Source organism: Aedes albopictus, chromosome 1 (genome assembly GCF_035046485.1).
Source record: "Aedes albopictus strain Foshan chromosome 1, AalbF5, whole genome shotgun sequence".
Taxonomy (NCBI): domain Eukaryota; kingdom Metazoa; phylum Arthropoda; class Insecta; order Diptera; family Culicidae; genus Aedes; species Aedes albopictus.
This window is the reverse complement of record NC_085136.1, coordinates 33,817,465-33,837,304: the sequence shown is the minus strand read 5'-3', so window position 1 is coordinate 33,837,304 and position 19,840 is coordinate 33,817,465. Positions and strand designations below refer to the sequence as shown.

The following is a 19,840-nucleotide window of genomic DNA, read 5'->3' as shown; positions in this document are numbered from 1 at the left end:
ATGAGTCGTTGCTCAATTCCCGCTCCTCCCCTCACAAATTGTGATGAAATTTATAGACGTTCCTATATCGATCAGCTACTTAGAAGTAGCAGAGAGGAAAAAAATATAAATTAGTCTAGTCGAAAAAAAAACGCGACTTCGAAGGTTGTTGAACCGAGAAACACTTTTTCTTCCTACGGGGTTTCTTATAGTCGTGTTTGTAAAAAATGGCAATAAACCTGCCCTTTTTCACTTTTTAACGAAAAACTGCAAAAAAAAATCATCACCTTCATAGTTCCGATTTTTTTCGTCCATTTGTCAATTTCCTCGATACCCATATATGTCATAACGTGTTGATACTGATATTATACTCCACGTCCTGTCATATTTTCATTCGTGAAATCGGCTCGCAAAATAGATAATTGCCGTATTGAAAAATATTTCAATTTCTCCGAAAACAGATTCCACGGGATAACACCGAAACATTCTTTCAAACAATCCATGCCTTGAATAGACGACATTTCGAAACCGTAGTACCAATTGGTTAGTTTATGGAGCATAAACTTTGACCAGATCTCCCTCCCTAAAAGTCTACGTGGTTTTTGAACGGCCCTTGTCTAGTTCCTCAGGGGTCATCGGAACGGTACTCTGGGTGACTAATATCGCAGAAACATCTGCTCATAACTGTACATCAAACGAACTTTGCATATGCTGAAGGTAGACATTTATACCATCGAGACGCAAGCAATTTTCAAAATAGTCGATATCTAGCTACACGGGGGATCATCGGAACAGAAATACCTGAGGCCAATATGCCAAAAACAACTTCTAAAGACCATTTCCTATCTGGTATCAGAAAATGATGAGGTTGGATACCCATATTGCTAAACTCGGACGAAAAATAATATTTGACCATACTTGGACCGGTACCCTGAGGGCTCTGGAGAATAATCCAAGTATAGGAAGTCTAATTTGCTTCTGAAAGTATCATTCTGGGCTAAACTGTGAACATTCGTTGAAGTATAAATGGGATTTGAGCATTTAGTCCCAAAGGGAACTCCGGATAGGCGGACAATCCAAAAATGACAAGATTCCTAAAACTAGGCATCAATACGATTCAAATGGTTCTAAGATGAAAGAAATCGGTTGAAAATTTACGAAAAGGCAGCCATTTGAATATTTTGTTTTCTGTTGGGCGGATACAGTTGCAAACGTGTAGTAAAAGCATTCTTTTAGAATATTTTTTTACGTAAAATTGATCAAACATGATTTTTTTACATTTTTCATGAAGTGGCCCACTGTGCCTTTTGTTTACATTTTACAGTCTAGGTGCCTTCGGGAGAAATGTCAAAAACAGCAGTACACAGATAAAAATAATGAGATTTAAGCGTCATGTAAACTTCATTTTAGTCATGTAAACTTAGTGTTATGATGGTTTACATGATATACATGTAAATTTGTGTTATATGTCATGTAAACACTCAGAGTCATGCTGAATTACATGACATATAATGGAAGTTTACATGATATTTTATGACTTTTACATGATATGTCATGTAAACTTCTGTGATATCCCACGCTCCAATTATGTGCATCATATGTCACAGAATTTTACATTCTTTTTTCGATCTGTGTATGAACGTCTTTGCAGAAGAAAATTTTCTTCTAGGACACTTCTATGAGAAGATAGAACTGATCTAGATCAGTTTCAACTTATCTAGATCAAGTATTAGATAATCAGATTATAGTAAAAACTGTTACAAGACATTTCTCTGAAGATACGAAACCTCTAGGATGGTTATCCAGAGCACTAGCGTTCTGCCCAGTGTGGGATGCAAACAGTTTTCAAAATGGCCGACATCTTGTTCCGCGTGGGACCACCGGATCGGTCCTCCCGGTGGCCAATGTGCGCAAAACATCTTCTAGTGACCGTTTTCTAACTGGTATTAGAAAATGTTGAAGTTTGATACCCATATTGCTCAACTTGAACGTAAAATAATATTTGACCGCTCTTGGGCCGGTTCCCTGAGGGTCCCTAGAGTAGATTCCAAGCAGGGACCCAGCCTGGAACTGGTTACATCGCCTCATTTGCTTCTGAAAATATCACTGTGGTCTAGATTATGAAAATTTGTTAAAATGAAACTGGATTTTCAGCAGTTACTCTAAGAAATTGAGTGGCGAAAGGAAGTTGGGGTCATTTTTACCGGATGTGACCCAGTGACTCACCGGAATAACTCCGGATAGCCAGACAATTCAATAATGACCATTAGGTTTCCTAAAACTAGGCATCAAAACAATGCAATGGTCAAAAAATGAAAGAAATCGGTTGAAAATTGACGAAATGGCAGCCATTTGAATTTTTTTCTTTCTGTTGGGCGGATACGGGTTAAATCACAGTTCAAAACGGAATGTTCTCGGCATATTAAACTATTCAAAGCAATACAAATACATACAAATCTACGGTATATTTGACTCCACATATCGCTATTAACAACATTTTATTTACATAAGAATCTTCGGTTTTGCGAAAAAAAATTTGTATGGAAAAAGGTATATTTTTGTATTGTTACGATTCTTAACAACCTATACAATTCAGTGTGAAATGCTCATTCACATTTGCTTTGTTAGAAACGTTTGATTCTATTGTTTTTCTATTGTTATTTTAACACTGAATTCTATTGTGAGAGCATGGTGTTCAATAGCACTGTTACATTAGAAACCTATGTTTTTCGATTGTATTTTTTATCCGGGGAACCAAACGTCAAATTCACTTTTTCTTTTCGTAGACGCTTTATAAAAAAGAAAAAGTTGTTTTGGCATTTCGTTCATCCAAGGGCGCTCTCCTATGGACTTATCCACCGATGATCCGAATTCGCTCCGAATTGGTTAGTGAGAGTTGGTGAATGAGTAATTTGAAAAGTGAATAAGGTAAGTGAGTTGGTGAGTGAGGGGATTTTGTGAGTGAGTGCATTGATGAGTTGATAAGCTAGTTAAGCTATAAATGCGAGAGTGGGTTTGTTAATGAGTTGGTATCATACACGAGCACGCACACTTACATGCTAATTTTCTCACAGACTCACTCCTTTACTCACACTTCAACTCAACCACCCGCCAACTCCTTCGCTCATCCATTCACTCACTTAGCAGCTTTTTAATACACTACATCAATCACTAACTCACTCACTTACTTACTAACTTAGTCATTTACGCACACATACATCTACTAACAGTCTGACTCACTTACTATTTGAATAACTGCCAAGCTCACTCAATAACTTGTCAAAGCGCTCAATCGCTCTCCAGCTCACACACTTATCAACTCATTTATTAATAAATAAATCAACCTAGTACTAACTCACTACTCCATTTACTCATGATCTCACTAACTCATCCAATTATAAAAAGACAACTGACACTTACTTACCTACTCTCTCATCAACCCACACATTCACACATCAAAAGGCTCACTCAATCACTTATTTGCTAACTCACTAACTAACTCATTCACTCGTTCACTTGATCACTCCCTTATGAACTTACTGGTTCTCTACATCACTCACTAACTCACTATATCTTGCACTGTATTCTTCGCTCACTTACTCATTGACTCACTAACTCTGTATCTCATCTCATCTTTACTCATTAACTCACCAACAGACTAACACTCACAAACTTAGTCCCTAACAGGCTCACTTGCTCACTTAGAAGCTCTCTTCGTCGCTCGAGGATTTACTTGTTAAACCATTCATTCACTTATTTACTAGCTCCCGCATTTTCTCCTACTTACTCCCTTACGCACTAACTCATACTCACACATGCACTCACTAACAGCATCATTCACTCACGAATTCACAAAATCTTTACATAACTCATTCATTAACTTAAACTGAAGTTTATTTTTACGCGGATCGTGTAAAAAACCGCGATATTTATAAAGAAGTCAACGCGTAAAAAATCAAGTCAAGATGTAGAAAAAAGACTAAAGATTTTAAGGGGTTCCATGGTGTTTCAGGAAGGCTTTTAATGGCGTTTCAGGGGTGTTAAAATGGGTTACAGGGCATTCCAGTGAGGGTTCAGGTGCGTTTCAGGGGTTTTTCATGGGTTTCAGAGACGTTACGTGTTCCATAGGCGTTTTTGGGGGGTTTCGGAGGGTTTCAGGTAAGTCATGTGGGATCTTAGGGGGATTTCGGAGACATTTTCAGCGGGTTTCAGAGACGTTACAGAAGCGTTATATTCCAACAATCACTCATTTTACAAGCACCTTTACGATGGAATAATTCAGAGTGATGCTGAATAACATTTGGATAATTTTCGTTGTTCGGGTTTTGTTCACACACATTTGGTGAAACTGTAAAGCATGTTGATGTGTTTCAACTAAACGGTTTGTTGTTAAATCGTTTTTCAACTACATAGTAAAGCTGTTATTCAGCTTTAGCAAAAATAGGTAAAAATAAAAATGAAATTCATTTTTTTTCAATTACCAGGAGAGTTTATGATTGCAACTCTAATGCTGTGAAAAACTATTGTGAAATAACAACTACACATGAATTTACCTAAATCAAGATTCGAACTCGAACAAATCGAACTCGAATCAAATCAAAACATAAACTTGCCGTTGTTTAATAATGATCACACTTCGACTCCTATTCAGCAGTGATGATTTTGAATTAGAACATTATGGTAAACAACTGAACAACACATTAATTCAGCTGCTGTTCAGTCAGAAACACGTGTTATTCATCCTTTACTCTGAGTCGAAGTATGATGAAACGATGAAAGCGCTTATTTGACTTGTGAGAAACACATTGTATAGATACATGTGCATATTTTTACATGAACTTGACAAGAAGCAGAAAAAGGCTTGTTAAACTATTTTGTAAAGGAATTACTGCAAATCGAATACAAATCTTATTAAACGTTTGAAAAGCGTTTTTATTTATCATTGTTAATACCGATACCGAGGGTCTCCAGTTAGCCTAGTGGTTAAGGCTATGGATAGCCAATCCGGAGACGGCGGGTTCGATTCCCGTTTCAGTCGGGAAAATTTTCACGACTCTCTGGGCATAGTGTATCATTGTACTTGCCTCACAATATACAAATTCATGCAATGGCAGGCAAAGAAAGCCCTTCAATTAATAACTGTGGAAGTGCTCAAAGAACACTTAGTTGAAGTGAGGCAGGCCAAGTCCCAGTGGGGACGTAGAGCCATAAAGAAGAAGAAGAAGTAATACCGATACGAGAGGTTGAACATTAGCTACCTTTTCAATTGATAAATCATTTTTACAATAATGCGTACAGCATAATTTTGGTTCAGCTATCATTACAATTATAAAGCATTTATTCAGCATGCATGCTTGTTTGCGGCTTGCAATTGTAAGTTAGAATAGGCGTTTTCGGGGGTTCCAGAGTTTCATGTGCATAACATACCGTTCGGAGGGTTTTATTGGGATTTCAGAGGCATTTTTGGAAGCTTCTAGGCGTAACGTACTTGAAACCCTACAAAAACCCCGAAAACGTCTCTGTAACGTCTCCAAAACCTGCCCAAAATCCTCTGTAATTTCCTAAAATGCCTCCGAAATCCCTCTAAAACCTCTTGGACCTCATTTAACGCCCCTGAAACTCTCCGAAACCCCTGGAAACTATGTAACGCTTCTGAGATGTATCTGAAATCCTCCGAAAGTTTTCTGAAGCTTCATGAAATGTCTCCGGAATCTTCATAAAATCCCCTTGAACACCATGTCACACACCTGAAACCATCCGAAACCCCTGAAAACACCTTTGTAACGCCTCTGAAACGTCTCTGGAACCCCTCCGAAAATTCCCCTCTGGAACCAACTAAAGCCTCTGAAACGTGTTTGAAAGCTTCCTGAGTCAACTTATTACCCCTTAAAATGCCCCTAAAAGCCCCCTGCAACATCCTGGAATCCCCATACACCCCTGAAACCTACTGAAGTGCCTCTGAAACGCCTTGTAACCCCTTGAAACATCCCTGAAACATCATGGAATACCTTGAAACCTCCTGCCTTTTTTCACATCTACCGTAACTACTTTTTTATGCAACCCACCCACTTACCAACTCAATAATTCTCAAACTCATTTTCTCACTCATTAAATCACTCATCTACTTGCTCAGTAATTTCTACTCACTTACTCACTAAAGGTCCCATTAGACATGACAAATATTTGGCCAAACAAGCCCAACAAATGACCAACACAACGTGAATCATAGCAACCTTGGATGAATGTCGGGCATCAATGACAAATCTAGACGAACATTTGAAAAGGGCCTATCTGCTTTTTTAAACAAACATGTTTCTGATTCTGCAGGGCCCATCTGCATCCACCCACGCACATCAACACCCTTATCAGATAGCTTGAAGAACACTCTTTCTGATAAGGATGTTGTTGTGCGTGGGTGGATGCAGATGGGCCCTGCAGAGACAAAAACATGTTTGTTTACGCAAAGCAGATAGGCTCTTTTCAAATGTTCGTCTAGAAATATTTGTCATAACGACAAACAGTCTAATGGCTCCTTAAGCCAAACACTCACTCATTTACGAACTTATCCACTCACTCACTCACGAGCTCATTATCTCCCTCAATTATCAACTCATTCGGTTATTCACTAATTCGGTCAGTAACACACTAAGTAACTCAATTGCAGGCCAATTCCCGATGTAATTCACTCACTTATTACTTTTACTCACTCCCATTGGAACAGAACTCCCATACTCATTAACTCGCCAACTCACTTGCTCACTGCCTCATTAGTTGACTCACTAACTCATTTACTCACTTACTCATACGTACAAACTCACCAATTTATTAACGTCATACTAACACTCTCAAATTGACGGAGCGGCTATCTACACTAAACTAACTTACTTGCTCGCTTAGGGCAGCTCACACTCATCCACTCACCAATTAGCTAATCTACACTTATTCATTCGTCAACTTTTTCACTCGCTTGGATCCTACTCATCCAATTGTTTACTAGCCATGTGTTTATGTGTGAACCGAGGCTTACACGGAGAAACGAAAGTACCCAAAAGTGAGTTCATTCCACCCAACTTCGAGGTTGCGTGCGGGAAACCAATTTTGAGTTGATGGAGTCGATCTTGAGGTAGGTAGTTTGCATTTAGGCGTATACGGCCAAAGAACCTAGAGTCAAAGTTCTTTTTACTCAACCGTCAGTACAAATTATTCAACTTTCGGTACTATGTCCCTTATTCAATTTTGGCTTCTCGCATCGAACTCTCAAAGTTGGGTTGTTTTGCTATTCACTCCCTGACAACAATAAAGAGAGCGAGTGAAACAGGATGCAAAACAGAACTCAAAAGTGCGTTTAAAAATACTCAAATTTGGGTTCTCTTGTTTTTCAGGGTATATTGGCTTTCGACTCCGTGCTGCCTCAATACATTCGAGCCTTTTGCGTAAAGGTCTTATGGCGGTACGTGAAGTTGAACCAATCGTTAAAAAGTAGTTTTAATATGGAGAATCCACTTTTCCCAAATAGAAGTTCAACTGAGTTCATTCAGTATCTCTAACTAATGAACTTGTCCACAATAACGTCACACGTCAACGAACAGCAAGATGTGAAACGGTAAGGGCGGTGTTGACAAAAATCACTGCTCCCATAGACGAGTGCACCGATGAACTGAATTCATAGCGATCCGATAATTTTGACACTAGAGCGGGGCCATTCCCAATCAGAATTGTTCAGGGATTGTTGATGGGAAGTGGCCCCGCTCTAGTGTCAAAATTCTCGAACCGCAATGAATTCAGTTCATCACTGCACTCATCTATCTTGCATCTGGCGAGATCCGGTAAACATTCGGTGAACTTCCACTCGGTGGATGTTCACGAATGTGTTATTTTGTATTGAGTTTTGCATTGAAATTTCACCTTAATTTTCTCCTTGAGAGAGAAGAGAACGGGAACGAATGGGAATCAAAACAAACCACCAGAAAGTGTCAAAATTCGTGTAAAAGAGAAAAGGACAGAAAGAACGAGAAAAAAACCTAAAGTTGATTCGTGCCGTCGCCTGCAAAATGTAATGAACAGTGTCCGTATTTGCGGAAGAAAAGAAGAATCAACTCGGGTAAAAATAAGACCTTGGATAAGCCCATGGACTTATCCACCAATGAACTTCACTCAGTCCGAGGATTTTGACACTAGAGCGAAGTCGTTTTCAATCAGTTTCGCTATAGTGTCAAAGTTCTCGGGCTGAATGAATTTTGTTCATTGGTGGATGGACTTATCCACCGATGAACCAAATTCATCGCGGTCCGGGAATTTTGACACTAGAGCGGAGTCTGTTCCAATCAGAATTGAACGATTCTGATTGGAACAGACCCCGCTCTAGTGTCAAAATTCTCGGACCGCGATGAATTTGGTTCATCGGTGGATAAGTCCATAAGTCCGTAACGCTTTGCAAGAACGAATGAACATTCGGTACATTCTCGTTCGATTCATCCGATTCCTTTCCATACGAATTTAAAAGTTTCCAGTGGTTTGTTTTAATTCCCGTTCGGTGCCGTACTTCTAAGGGAGAAAATTGAGGTTAATTTTCCATGCAAAACTCTATGGACCAAGGCATGGATTCACTCAATTGACTTATGAGCGAAGTCGTGTTATCGAGGGGTTTCCGCTCAAACTGAAGCTCAAATGTCAAACTAGTGAACTCGCGAGCTCGTGAACCATAGATGAGTTCACCGATGAACTAAATTCATCGCGGTCCAAGAATTTTGACACTAGAGCGGGGCCATTCCCAATCAGAATTGTTCAATTCTGATTGGAAATCGTGCACTTCTGATTGGATGCGGCCCCGCTCTAGTGTCAAAATTCTCGGATCGTGATAAAATCAGTTCATTGGTGCACTATAATCTAAAAAAAACAAAGTGCATGTTTGTGTTCTGTGCTGGAACCCACTGAACGTGCGATTGCACATAAAACAGCTCAAACTTTCCAATGCAATGGCATGGATGGAAAAAGAGATGGTAGGAAAACATTCCGTGGGAGTTGATAACTATTGCAGTGGCACTTTTTTGTTCGGTACTTAATTCGTAAAACAGGGAAGAAGAATTTGGTACATACTTGTCACGCTCGTTCGTGCATCAAGTGTACGGAAAACAAAGTTGGCCATGAAGAGAGGGTATCAGTTCCGGAATGAATTTTATGCTTGTTCCGAACAAGAAACAACGATGGATGGGAAGTTTTATCGATTTCTTGCATGAGGATCTACTTGCCTTTTTTCCTTTTTCTTGATTTGATGTCCCAACTTGGACTAAGCCTGCTTCTCAGCACGGAACGGAAGTACAACTCAGTACAAATTGTGCAATCAAAAAGTGGAAACTGCTATCCTTGAAAACGCCCTTAAGATTTTGTCGTTCTTACGCATTTAATTTCAACAGTGTAATTAGACAACAAGTCGACTGGTATAAATGTTTTGAATCGTCCGTTGGTCACAGTCAACCCCACCTAATGCGATAATCATGATTTTTGATTTGATATCAAGGCTGATTTTAACTGTCATTATTGAAAAACTTGTATTTAAACCAGTTTAAAATTTTCAATTTCAATGAGTGAAATCAACGTGAATTTCGAAAGTTCTCAATTGATAGACCAACATAAAATGCATTTTGGTAAAGTAATTATTTCACTTATCCGTTCGTTGTTCTGTCGCTGACAATTTTCACTGAGCAACAAAATTAGATCATAACCTCGATCATAATTCCCGATTAAACTTCCAATCACCACAAAACTTGGGTATAGTAATTGATTGGAATAGGGTGATTCAGGTAATTTGGACAGATCGTTACGCGTATATATTTTGGACACTTTCATTTGATTTTGCCGTAAATGTCCAAAATATATACGCGTAACGGTCTGTCCAAAATACCTGAATTCCCCTACTAACTATCTGTTCTATATGTTCATTAAATCGAATTTTGTGTTTGTTAACAGAAGTCAACAGAATTATTTTAAGTGTGCAAGAAAATACTCATGACAGTGAATTGAATGAAAAAAGAGAGGCGTTCAGCTGACACTTATCAGTTGTTAAAATTTCTTTGATAACGGCGAGCAACCACCAGGATTTATGCTATTGTGCCAGTAGAGGCGCTAAACTGATAAACGGCCGAAGGTTGTTGTTGTTGCCACCTGTACACATCAAATTCCCTCAAACTCGACTAACATGCGCAACACGGATGCAGAATGCTAGTGTAACAAATTCTCTGTTATTGCAATGCATCTAGTCAAAACTCAAGAGTATAATGACTTTGTTCAGAATTTGCAAAACGCCAGTGATTTGTCATACATGCCTGTTTCCTTTATCAGTGGCAGACAAGGCTAGAGATGTGAATTCCAAAGGTAGTATTTGATCCATATTATTAATTTGAAAAGGTCTTGAACATCACCCTGCCTCTTTTCCTACGAACAGTTTAACCCTTTCAGGACGGTTGGGTCATTTGTACCTCGCTAACGCGTTCTACAGCAGCGAGGTTGGTGAAAAAAGTCGTCCTGAAGGGGTTAAACGTATGATGAAAATGCTAAAAAAAATATCAGTTTGCAATGGAAACGGAATCTTCTGTGTTGACTCGTATTATGAGGGATGGTCTGTAATTGCTCCTTTTTCAAACGTTATACCACTTTTAAAATGTCAACCAATGCGATAGCCAATGGAAAGATCAACAAAGTAGACAAAATGATGTAACAAGAATGTGTTGGAGAGAATCAATATCCGAAAACACACCAAGTGACGTCACATTTTCCGTGGATTGGAATAGAAGCGCGTATGTGTTATTTTTGGTGATATCTGCATACGTCATGGCATTTTTCTATGTACTGTATTACATCACGACTACTTACCCTTTAGATTTGTAGGAAGCATTCTTTAAGTCTGTCTGCATAAAATGTTCGGAATACACCAAAAGATTTTTCACCCTTTTCAAGTCTGGACTTATGTATTGCATCCATTTTTGTTTATTTTCGACGCTCCTGTAAGCAAGATGTTCGGTAATAAATGCAACAAATTTATAGCTATACATTTAAACTTTTATCCACAGCGAAAAATGAAACGTTTGATGTGGAAGAAGAGAAACAGTTCAAAATGGCACACGTTTTTCTGCGCATTGTAACGGAGTTCAACTTTGCCGGAAGCACGATTTATTTCGCGTTGTTTACTCTCACTCCTTGCAGCGAAGTCAAATGTTTTCTCCTGTCAAAGTACACGTTAAAACTACGAGCCTCAAAATGAATCATTTTTTTAATCTGATGCACTTGTTTTGCTAGGTTCCTACAACAGATCGAGGTGTCAAAGCAGTGAGGTGACACAGCTTATCAAACGCGGTACGTCGCCGCTCTCACCATCATCGTTTTTGGTACGGAGCGATTTGGTACCCACTTTCTGGTCGGTTTACCCTAACTTGCTCCTGATTTTCGGGTGTGCGGCTCGTGGGTTGCTAGGGCTTATTTCGGAAATTACACATTTCAAACGAAATTGTTGGTTTTATGATTGTTTCTCTTTCTTTATCACTTTGCACGATATTATATGTCGCAGCGAAGCAGTGTCGATGTTTCAAGTGCATTTTTTCATTAATTAAGCCATCAAAACAAAATCATTGAACGCCATGTTGAATCGGATGCTGGGTTGCTGATTCTGGCCCTTCGTCATCCCCCTGCATCAAAGCAATGTAAGAGAACGCCCAGAAACTGTGTCACGCATTGAGGCGGGATGGGGATTCATCAAAGTGTAATGACCTGTGCATAATTTCCGGAGGTCTAATAAAAAGTGTGACATCGAGGAAGGGGGGGGGGGGTGGCGTAATTTATGAACGTTCCCTAAGCGGTGTAGCACGGAACCAGAAATCAATCCAAATATAGGCCGCCAGAATTTTGCTCACTTTCTGGTAGGGATCAGTCGATTTGACGTTTACCTTGTGTCGTTTAACAGCTAATCGGTAATCGATCATCAATCTTATCGACACTTATCGATCAGCAAGCACAAGCTAAATGTCACAAGCAAAATGTCAAATCGGCTGATCCCTACCAGAAAGTGACATCGACTCTTCCGTGCAAGAATCCAAATTTGACTGAGGTTACAAGGTTACAGAACATTTAACATGGAAAGAACTCAAGAAAGTACATCTGTTTGTCACTAATGAAAATTCGAACGAGTCAAACAAGATGTTTGAGCATTGGTTTCATTTTGGACAAACATTTGACTCTGTGTACTGGGATTCTAACCTGCTTAATAGCACTGAGTGAATAGTTTACGCCTGATCCCGCCAAATACCAATGTCAACAACATGAATGGAACGCATGACGTCATCACACTCTTGAAAATTGTTATTTGCACACTTGAAACATTTCACTCAGCGGTCGGTATCCGTGGATCTATGTTTACTCTACTGTCTATAGAAATCACATGAGACGAGACTCGCAAAGACGGCCTTCTTTTTCTTCAGTTTGTTATTCTTTTTCTTCCTAAAAACCTCGCCCGCCGTATTCAGCGCGAATGCGTCGTATTCAAGAGTGCGAAAACTTCAATAAAAGTGCGCGATTGCAACAAATCAACTTGGTGTGTTCAGAGCACTTATTCAGCATAAATCAAAGAAATAGTGCGCCGAAGACATCAACTGGATTTGATGCAAGGGAACGTCCATAAATTACGACACGCAAAAATTGGTCATTTTCAACCCCCCCTCCCTCCATTTGACACTCTTATTGTATGGAACCTCTGATAGTTTTGTATGGGTCGTCACACTTTGCTGAACCCCCCCTCCCCCCTTAAAGCGTGACGTAATTTATGGACGCTCCCCAATCGCGCACTTTTATTAACATTTTCGCACTTATAAAGACTGAGTGCGCAGTCCAGTGGTGAACTAAATGCGTAATAATAACAAAAAATTTATTGCGACGAACCTTCTTCTTGGTACCTTGCTTATGTATACCAGCTGGTCTAAAATGATGTATAAAAATTAAAAATTTTCCGTGTAAAAAGCGTGATTTCAACCGCAAGGTGGCGCACCGATCAGCGTTGAAAATTTGCCACTTTCTGGTACTGAACATGTACTTCCTTTCTTTGTTCTCAGCCTTAGTATTCCATGAGTACTTCCACAGTTATTAATCGAGAGACATCACAGACAAACAGACATATTACTTAGAAGAAATTTGTTTCAAAAACATCGTTTGGCATCCCACTAGCGCCCTCTATAATGCTCAATCCGAAGCATTCGTTTGCAGGTGTTGTTTCGCTCGGCTCGATAAAACAATTTAGCAGGTGACGACTCCCTCGTGGCGTCATCCATTCATAAAACATGAATGAAGGTTCATGATTGAGTCATATGTAAACAGTGATCGGCGTCGCGTTCATTTCTCTCCGAAATTGAGAGGTGATTTTGGCACATCAGCGCCACCATGACATATGCGAGCACAGTTCGAACCACACTTTATTTTCCAAATGACCGGTAAATCATGCGGTTAGTGCGATTTGAGTAGTATGTCTGTTTGTCTGTGATTTGGCTAAACTAACGGATTTGCATTTCTTCAGGACGGCAACCACTTCAATGTTTCCCAAAGCCGAAATCACCCACGACCCCGCTTACCTTAAACACCTCCCAGGTGGCCGAAAACGGCAATACAGCTAATCCAACTAACAAATCGGCAACGGCTAGACTAACGATGAAAAAATTGGTAACACTCCTAAGCTTATGCGAACTGGTGACGGCGGCCACCACGAGCGTATTGCCGACGATGACCAGCACGTCGATGAAGATGAGGATGGCCAGCAGCAGGATCTTGCGCGGCTCGGTCCACTCGACCGAGGCAATCAGGCTGTGGCACTCGGTCGCATTCATCTCGATGGGGAACGACGCAGCTCCTCCGGCAGCGGCAACGGCAACGGCAATGACGACAACCGGTGCTACCACCACCTAGCGGTGTCGACGACGACGACGACGACGATGAGGAAGATGATGGCTGTTCGCTAACTAGTAGGATGGTTCGGCTTGTGCCGCGTTGCCGATGGTGATAACGGCACGACACCAGTAAGCGATGGCCAACCACTGGCGACTCGTCCGGTCCTAGTGGGGGCCGGTGATCATCTGGAAAAGGGGAAAAGGGATAGAAGAAAAGAACTATTATTCTAATTGAAGAACACATAGAATGGATAAAAAGTAATCAAGATAGGAACCAAACGTTCAATGCCGTTATATGGCAACACTGCTCAAGTAAACAATAAAACCGCACAATCTCGGATTTGTTTCCAGAAGCAAGTTTGAATTTTCATCAAAGGCAGATAGGGGTAGGCGGGGCAATATGGACACCCTAAGGTTTTTGCCAACTTTACCTGGCAAGTTGACAAAAAAGTTTAGTTTTTTGATACATGTATCCTTTCAAAGTCTATTTAGCATCTATTGCATAAGAATGCTCACGAAGAAAAATGATTTATCCACTTCAAAAAATGTTATGAAAAATGTTAGTTTTTCATGACCGTCTTCAAGCATACGGGGCAGAATGGACACCCCCAAGGGGCAAAATGAACACCATGAGACTTTTACGAATTCCGTACATTATTTACACCTATAAAGTCATTCCATTACAAAACAACTATTATGGATGAATAATACGCCGAAGTAGTTCATTTTTGTTCAGTTAATTTAAATTCAGGCTGTTTTGGATAAAGCTTCGTTTTTGTCAGCATGTACAGCTGTGCCTAGAACAACTATTTTCCACTGCTGTCGTTTTTTGACCAATTTGTTTCGCCCTATGTCAACTATAGTGAACATTTAACCAAAAATATACTGAAATCGAAGAATTTGGTTGGTTTGTGATTTAGGTTATATTTTTCTCTTGCCGCTTCTTTCAAAAAGGTAAGTGTCCATTTTGCCCCGGCAGCAGAAGACATTTCCAAACTTGATTTTTGATATAATAAAGAAGAAAATATAAACATGTTAAGCATGTAGATACAGCAAAACTACTTGCATGTGTTCTAGAAATATCAGGTTTTAATTGACCTGCAATAAATTAATCACTAAATCTTATTTTAAATGGTGTGAAAATTATAATTTCCAAGCCCAAAAACGGAGGGTGCAACTTTTTCGTGTAAAATTAAGTATAATTTTAATTTCGAATGTTTTTTTCCTGAAACTACGTTTTAGACAAATGAACTATATTCTCCATTCATAAAAAGTTCAAAAAAGTTCGCATATTTCAAAATATTGAGGGTGTCCATTCTGCCCCGAGTGTCCATATTGCCCCGCCTACCCCTACTTGTTCAAGAGAATTCAAGGATCTTCATTGGTGGATGTTCTTATGGTAGCTGGCAACACTGCAGTGCATAAATAAAGCTTAGTGTAAGACGCAGCCAGCTTCCCAAACGAAGGAAGGGTTCAGTTGTAAGACCATCATTGATAAATTATGTGTCACACTCATCTACTAGTGAAGATCTACAACTCTTCAGTGTACTCCACTGCACTGATGCACTTAAAAAATGAAAACAGGATAATAGCTGGAAAGGGAAGAAGGCCTTGCCGGACCATTTTCAACACTTAACAATGCGGTTCGTTCCGTGCAAACGGCTTAAAAAAGGGAACTTTGAACATTGATTTAAAAGTGCTATGAAGGTGTTTCGAGCAGTTTCAGGGAATGAGGTATCTTTGGGTCTTAAAGGAGGGCTACCTTGATATTTCATGGTCGTTTTGAGGAATCCAGGAGGCTGTAGGTGTTTCTTGGGTATTTCAGAGAGGTTTCGAATTTGTTTTAGGGTGATAAAATCCATTTCAGGGGTTTTAAGGGGTTCAGGAGCGTTTCAGAGGGACTAAAGGAGGTCTCTTGAAACGACCAAAAACTTCCCTTAACTTTTTGAAGCCTGAAGTTTTCCAAGCGCTTGTATTGAATTTTTCAAACGAACTTCAGTAGTGTAAGTGCTCAACAGCAAAAAAAAGGGTAGAATATGGTGCAGAATATTTTTTTTTTCTAGATATCTTAGGTCATCCAAACTGTTCTGAAGCATAGATCCTAAGGTCTACGGGTGTAACGATAACTTCTTTCATTATATAAAGCTACGATTTATAATCTATCATATCCAGTAAGCCTTCTGCAAGTTCAATAGACGGTATCAGATCAGTCGGAATATCCTAGGTCATCCGAACTGTTCTTGAGTTTAGATCCGAAAGTCTGCAAGTGTACAAGTACCTTCTTTCATTATACAAAACTACGATATGTATTCTATCATGTCCAGTAAGTCCTGTGAAAGTTGAGTAGACAGTATCAGATCAGTTGGGATATCCTAGATCATCCAAACTATTCTTGAGTTTAACTTCTATAGTCTACGGGTGCAACAGTAACTTCTTTCATTATACAAAGCTACGATTTCATGTCCACTAAATTTCCTGAAAGTTAAAAAGACATTATCAGATTGGTCGGGATATCCTAGATCATCCAAATTGTTCTTGAGTTTTGACTCTAAGTTAACGAGTGTAACAGTAACTTCTTTCATTATGAAAAGTTACGATTTGTGTTTTATCATTAATGGACATGATAGATAGTCTTCTGACAGTCCAATAGACAGTATCAGGACAGTCGAGATATCGTAGGTCATCCAAACTGTTCTTGAGTTTAGATCCTAGAGGCTACAGGTCTAACGGTAACTTTTTTTGCTATACAAAGCTACGATATATAAGCTATCATGTCCAACAAATCTTCTAAATGTTCAATGGACATCATCAGATCAGCTGGGGTCATCTAAATTATTATGATGTTTAAAATCTAGCATCTACAGCAATTGAAGTTTCTGTTATGGTTATATAGAGCTCAGTTGTATAATTTATTACACTTACTGGAGCTCATAGAATATAACCAGAGGCTATTACTTATCTTCGGGATATTCAGATTCGTACATATCGCCCAGCAACATATTACATGAAGTCTACAGCCAGGTACAGAAAAATGCCTGCTAGTCTTTGAAGAGTATTAGTAAATATGGTTCATTATGTATCATTTATTCAGTGTAGCAAGGTAATGTAGCACTACTTAACGTTGTGGTAAAAGCTATCATAACATGTAGAGACCTGAAGCTATGGTCTACGAAATAGTTTGGTTGATCTGGAATAACTTAAAACTATCTTGGAATGACTCATAAAGAAATGCCAGGGGGATTACAGATTACAGTTGGATGTGTATTATTACAGTTCATTATGAGAATAACTACTTTTAGTGTCAAGAACTGAACTTCAGAACAGTTTGGACGACCCTTAACGTTCCAAAGGTTCATAATAATATATAGAACACTTCAGGTTTGTTCAGTGACCACGGTTGAACATGCAACGTTACTCAGTATAGCAAATATGGTTACTGTTCCGAGCGTAGACCTGAAGTTCTTAACTTTAAGGTAGTTTGGCTGACCTGGAATATCCCTTTAGTGTCTATAAAGGACATTTTAGATTTCTGGAGTTTCATGGATCCCAGTAGTTTAAGCAATGCCATTATTTATGGCGAAAACACATAAAACTATTCTTGTAGATTTGAAGGACTTTAATACAGAACAGTTTGGAACAAATAGAACATCCCAGAATATAAAACACCATTTTATATTCTTGACGACGGTTAAATTAATACATAGAATGTAATCCATATCCAAAATCAGCTTTTAGAAAAGTGGCATGTCATGTATTTCGTTTCTCCAAACTTCATGGTGTTCAGGATGTTCTAGGTCTGTAAAGTCTCAAATGCAATTATTCCCATGTTCCCTTAATAAAGAACTTAATTTGCAACAACTTTGCCGAAGACAGCATTCTGTTTTCTGAATGTGTGAATTTATACAGTCGTTTCTATGCTGGAGTCATATATGACCTCTCTGGTTCCAAATGGTTAAGATGCTCCTGAAACCCCCTTACACTAATTGAGGCACTCATGGAACATTCCTGTGAACCCCCCTGACATCATGTGAAACACCGCTGGACCCAGTTCGCCCTTCCCCCCTGAGACCTACTGTAACGCTCCTGGAACGTCCCAGGAAGCCCACTGAGGCCTACAAAAACGCCCTTAAAACCACCCGAAATCCTTTGAGACCTCCTGGGGTATCCCAGAAACCTAAGAATCCCATAAAACGCATCTGAACCGACTCGGAAAACACCATGCAATCTCCAGAGACTCCCTGGAACGCCCCTAAACTTCCTGAAACGTCCTGAATAGCCCCTGCTTCCTCATGGAGCATCCATGAAACGTTGCTGGAAACCCAATGAATCCTCTTGAGACCTCTTGAAACGTTCCTGAAACCCCTGGTACATAACTGAAACTCCCAATGCCTTACCGGAACACCCCAGGAATGCCTCTGGAAATCTCGTGAAGTTCAGGCCTGCTAAATATCAGACTCAGTGCCTGTTTTTCAGCCGTTTTCAGCTCGGTTTTCAGTTCCTCGATGTGAGAATTGACAGAGAATCTGAGATGAACCAGCCTCGGGCTGAAAATCTCATAAATAAAGACATAAAAAAAAAAAGAATTGACAGAATCCGAGAGCTCCATTCGTGAGCAACCCAACAAGGTTAATTCCCAATCATCCACACACTACCACAGAGAACAGACATCCAGGCTAGAACAAATTTCATTCAGAAAGTTGTGTAAGGATTTGAATCTTCACTTGAGTAAGGTTGCAAACCAATATACGATGAAAACACTAACGCCGCCAAACACCATATTGCCACAGTCAGTGGTGAATTGAAACATTTCAAGTGGTGAATCAAATTAGTATGGGAAATTAACCGATTGCAACGCCACGCTATTGCCACTTGTGATGCCGATTTCAAATGGCCGTTAAATTCCTTACACAGTTTCGGAACTGGACTTGGATGTCTGTTCTCTGTGGGGGAGTGTAAGAGGAGGGGTTCTAGGGGTATTCATGTAGCATACTTCAGGGCGGCTTAGGAGAGCGCCAGGTGATTTTTGATGCGTTTCAGGGGTATTTGAAGGTGCCCGAAGTGTGTCAGGCGACTTAATGACGTTTCTTGGGGTTTTGAGCTCTTCTGCAACTACCTGAAGTCCTCTGAAAAGTCCCTGAAACTCCCCTAAAAAACCCTTGAAAATCCTAGATTTGCCAGAGTTCTGTGGGGTTTTGAGGCAGTTTCAGTGGCACTTTCGAGAGTTGCGTGAGATTTTTGAAATGTTCAAGAGCTTTCGGGGATTCCAGAGAAGTTACACGGGGGTTGGAAGAAATTTATGGAGGTTTGCATTTAGGAGTGCACACTAGCTTAAGGAAACAAATTTAGAATGAAATATACTTTATTTAAATTATTACTTCGAATCCACGTTAATCTCAAGTTTTGGATAACTTTGTTTTTACTTCGCCTTTTATCCTTTTTATTCATTTTCTCTTTCTCCGTCGATCTGCCTAACATTGACACATATGTCATGCTGACCGTGTACATTATGCGTCATCTCCATTTCACCGGTCGATCCTGACAACCTAATAGCTGATGACTTCATAAGGTTTCAGGGGGAGTTCCTGAGGATGTTCAATGGTTTCGAAAACGGTACAGTACACGGGTTTTCAGAAGCGTTTTCGAGGGTTTCGGAGGGTTTCAGAGGCGTTTCAGGGAGTCTAAGGGCTGAAACGCCCTATAACCTCTGTAGTATTCACCTCCGCGCCCGTCTGTCACTGACTAATCTCCTCCCTCTCTACCTTTCGCTACCTGTCAATGTATCAATCAAGGTCTTCTATATAAGGTAGGAACATCTGGTATCTTTACCAGTATTGGTGTTGTATAATTTAGTATGACGTAACATGCCAGAAAGTCGGGACGGTTAATGTTAATACACTACAATCCCCCCTCAACAATAAATAAAGTGCTCGTTACTATAGCCG

General features: G+C 39.8%; 1 protein-coding gene across 3 annotated transcripts in view; it reads right to left on the bottom strand.

The window, feature by feature from the left end:
• Positions 1-19,840, bottom strand: part of LOC109412976 (octopamine receptor Oamb-like) — an 841,374-nt gene that overhangs the window by 512,545 nt on the left and 308,989 nt on the right. For all 3 annotated transcript variants that reach the window (XR_009995986.1, XM_029855986.2, XM_029855987.2), the window contains exon 3: positions 13,587-14,084. Coding sequence is in view for 2 of the 3 variants with exons in the window: in XM_029855986.2 (XP_029711846.1) it covers positions 13,587-13,838 (252 nt within the window). In the remaining variant the exon portion in view is untranslated. The remainder of the gene's footprint in view (positions 1-13,586; positions 14,085-19,840) is intronic.